This window comes from Papilio polytes, unplaced genomic scaffold, assembly GCF_000836215.1.
Source record: "Papilio polytes unplaced genomic scaffold, Ppol_1.0 DF822178.1, whole genome shotgun sequence".
Taxonomy (NCBI): Eukaryota; Metazoa; Arthropoda; class Insecta; order Lepidoptera; family Papilionidae; genus Papilio; species Papilio polytes.
The window spans coordinates 4,453,294-4,455,173 of NW_013527026.1; the positions used below are offsets into that span (position 1 = coordinate 4,453,294).

The following is a 1,880-nucleotide window of genomic DNA, read 5'->3' on the forward strand; positions in this document are numbered from 1 at the left end:
TATGAGTGCGGTACACCGGTAGAGGTAGACTTAGAAAGAGATGGAAAAAGGGAGTGATGACTGAGATGACGTATGTATAGTTATGTGGAGGACAAAAACCTGTTACGCCCTACGGGAGTAGGATAAGGAGAAAGATGATGATGTCCATGACTATTGGGATATGATTTTTATTTCTAATAAGCATTGTTCTGTAGCTATATACAAAAGAGGGAGCGAATGTATGAGATGAGAACCCAACAACACAATCAGATATGCCGTTGGGTGTTTAATAACTAAAGAAACAGTTTCACAACCTTAGCTTAAGTGTCTACACTACTCGTACTTAAGCGTGGTATCGATATTATGCAGCGATTTCGATATTCTCGATTTTAGAACTGCAAGGTTGGTGTCGTAGTACATCCGCTGAGGTCGACTTCACGCAATTATTCATATGTATATCAGAAGACGCGTTCGAATGATGATGTTCTCTTCGTAATAATTGTTGAGGGCAGCAAAACCGACGTCCGATGTCACCGAACAGCGATCTAAGAATGAAATGCGTTAGTAATTTTTGTCAGTTATTTCGTGCGGAATTAAAAAACAAAAGAAGACTGTGTTCTTCCAGACTATGCTCTACATCTATGCCTTTTATCATGATCTGTTCAGCAATTTAGAATACAAACTCTAACATCTAAACTTTTGCATTTATTATGTACATACATATGTAAGTTTTATGCTGGGTTTCTGAAGTTTTCATTTATTTTATCGCTACGTAACGCAACGTAGTTCGGAAACTCATTTCATGAAGTTATCGCACCATAAATACTAATAAATGGTTAGATGTACTCAGAAACCGAGCATAAGTAAGAATTTTATTGTTTTTATTGTTTTTCGTACTGTTTTGTTATATGAAAATGTATGACTATCGGCAATGTAAACCCACGCTTACATTGTTCTCCAGTTAATATAAACGTTTTCCTCATTATCCGACTCACCGCTGCGGGATTTACTCCCACAACTGCAATTGCATCCTGATTGTAGGATGTCGGTTTACATTGCCGAATGCACAAAAACGTAAAAATCATGCAGTATAACACGTGTACTGTGACGTCAGTGTTATGTGAAAATTAGGTTATGAAATAATGTAATGACCAACGTTACACGGTGTAATATAACTTGTTACATGACCAGCATTTTTACAAGCTAGTGTTACGGGAGAGCAGTAAAAAGTTGATGTTAGATTAATAAAAGTAATAAATAGTAATAAAAATATATTTGCTATAATGGGGAAACCTACTGTGTTTTTACAAACGCGTTTCAACGGGTAAAAAAATTACTTCAGTAAATTTAAAAGAAAACAAGTGTAATAAACATGAAAAATATTTTACATAATTCTTATATTTGTAAGCATCACATAATCAACATAAAACACGCTACGCCCAGTTGTATGACAGTGTTAACTGAACAGTTATAAGCGTCAACAGCTAATAATCTATGTAGTTCTAGGGGTGACATCTAATATTGTGTTATTAACCAAGGAGGCACCTTCCCCCTTACACACTCAAACGCCCAAAGTAACAGTAAAACCAGTAAAACAATTTAATTAAAACGGAACCTTTTCAGCGGGTTTAATATAGGTACTTATCACGAAAACTTCAGCATTAAAAAACCTCTTAAGAAAAAACTTATTACCTGCAACACGAGCCCAATGTCTTCCTAAAAGCCGCTCGAAAGTCCCGATTGAAGTAAGCGTAAATAAGTGGATTAAGTGCCGAGTTGAAATATCCCACCCAGAACACAGCTGCGACCACCGGCGGCGGGGAGGGGCACGCGTCCCCACACAGCGCTGTTATTATGTACCTAAAAGGGGGAAGTTATTAAAAAAAACCATTTTCAGTTGA

The 1,880-nt window shown here is 36.8% G+C and overlaps 1 protein-coding gene across 1 annotated transcript in view; it reads right to left on the reverse strand.

The window, feature by feature from the left end:
* Positions 1 to 325: 325 nt before the first annotated feature.
* LOC106106561 (octopamine receptor beta-1R-like) overlaps positions 326 to 1,880 on the reverse strand; it is a 7,445-nt gene continuing 5,890 nt past the window's right edge. The window contains exons 3-4 of the mRNA XM_013287160.1: positions 1,672 to 1,839; positions 326 to 524 (exon numbers count right to left, since the gene is read on the reverse strand). Of these exons, the coding sequence (XP_013142614.1) occupies positions 341 to 524; positions 1,672 to 1,839 (352 nt within the window). The 3' untranslated portion in view covers positions 326 to 340. The remainder of the gene's footprint in view (positions 525 to 1,671; positions 1,840 to 1,880) is intronic.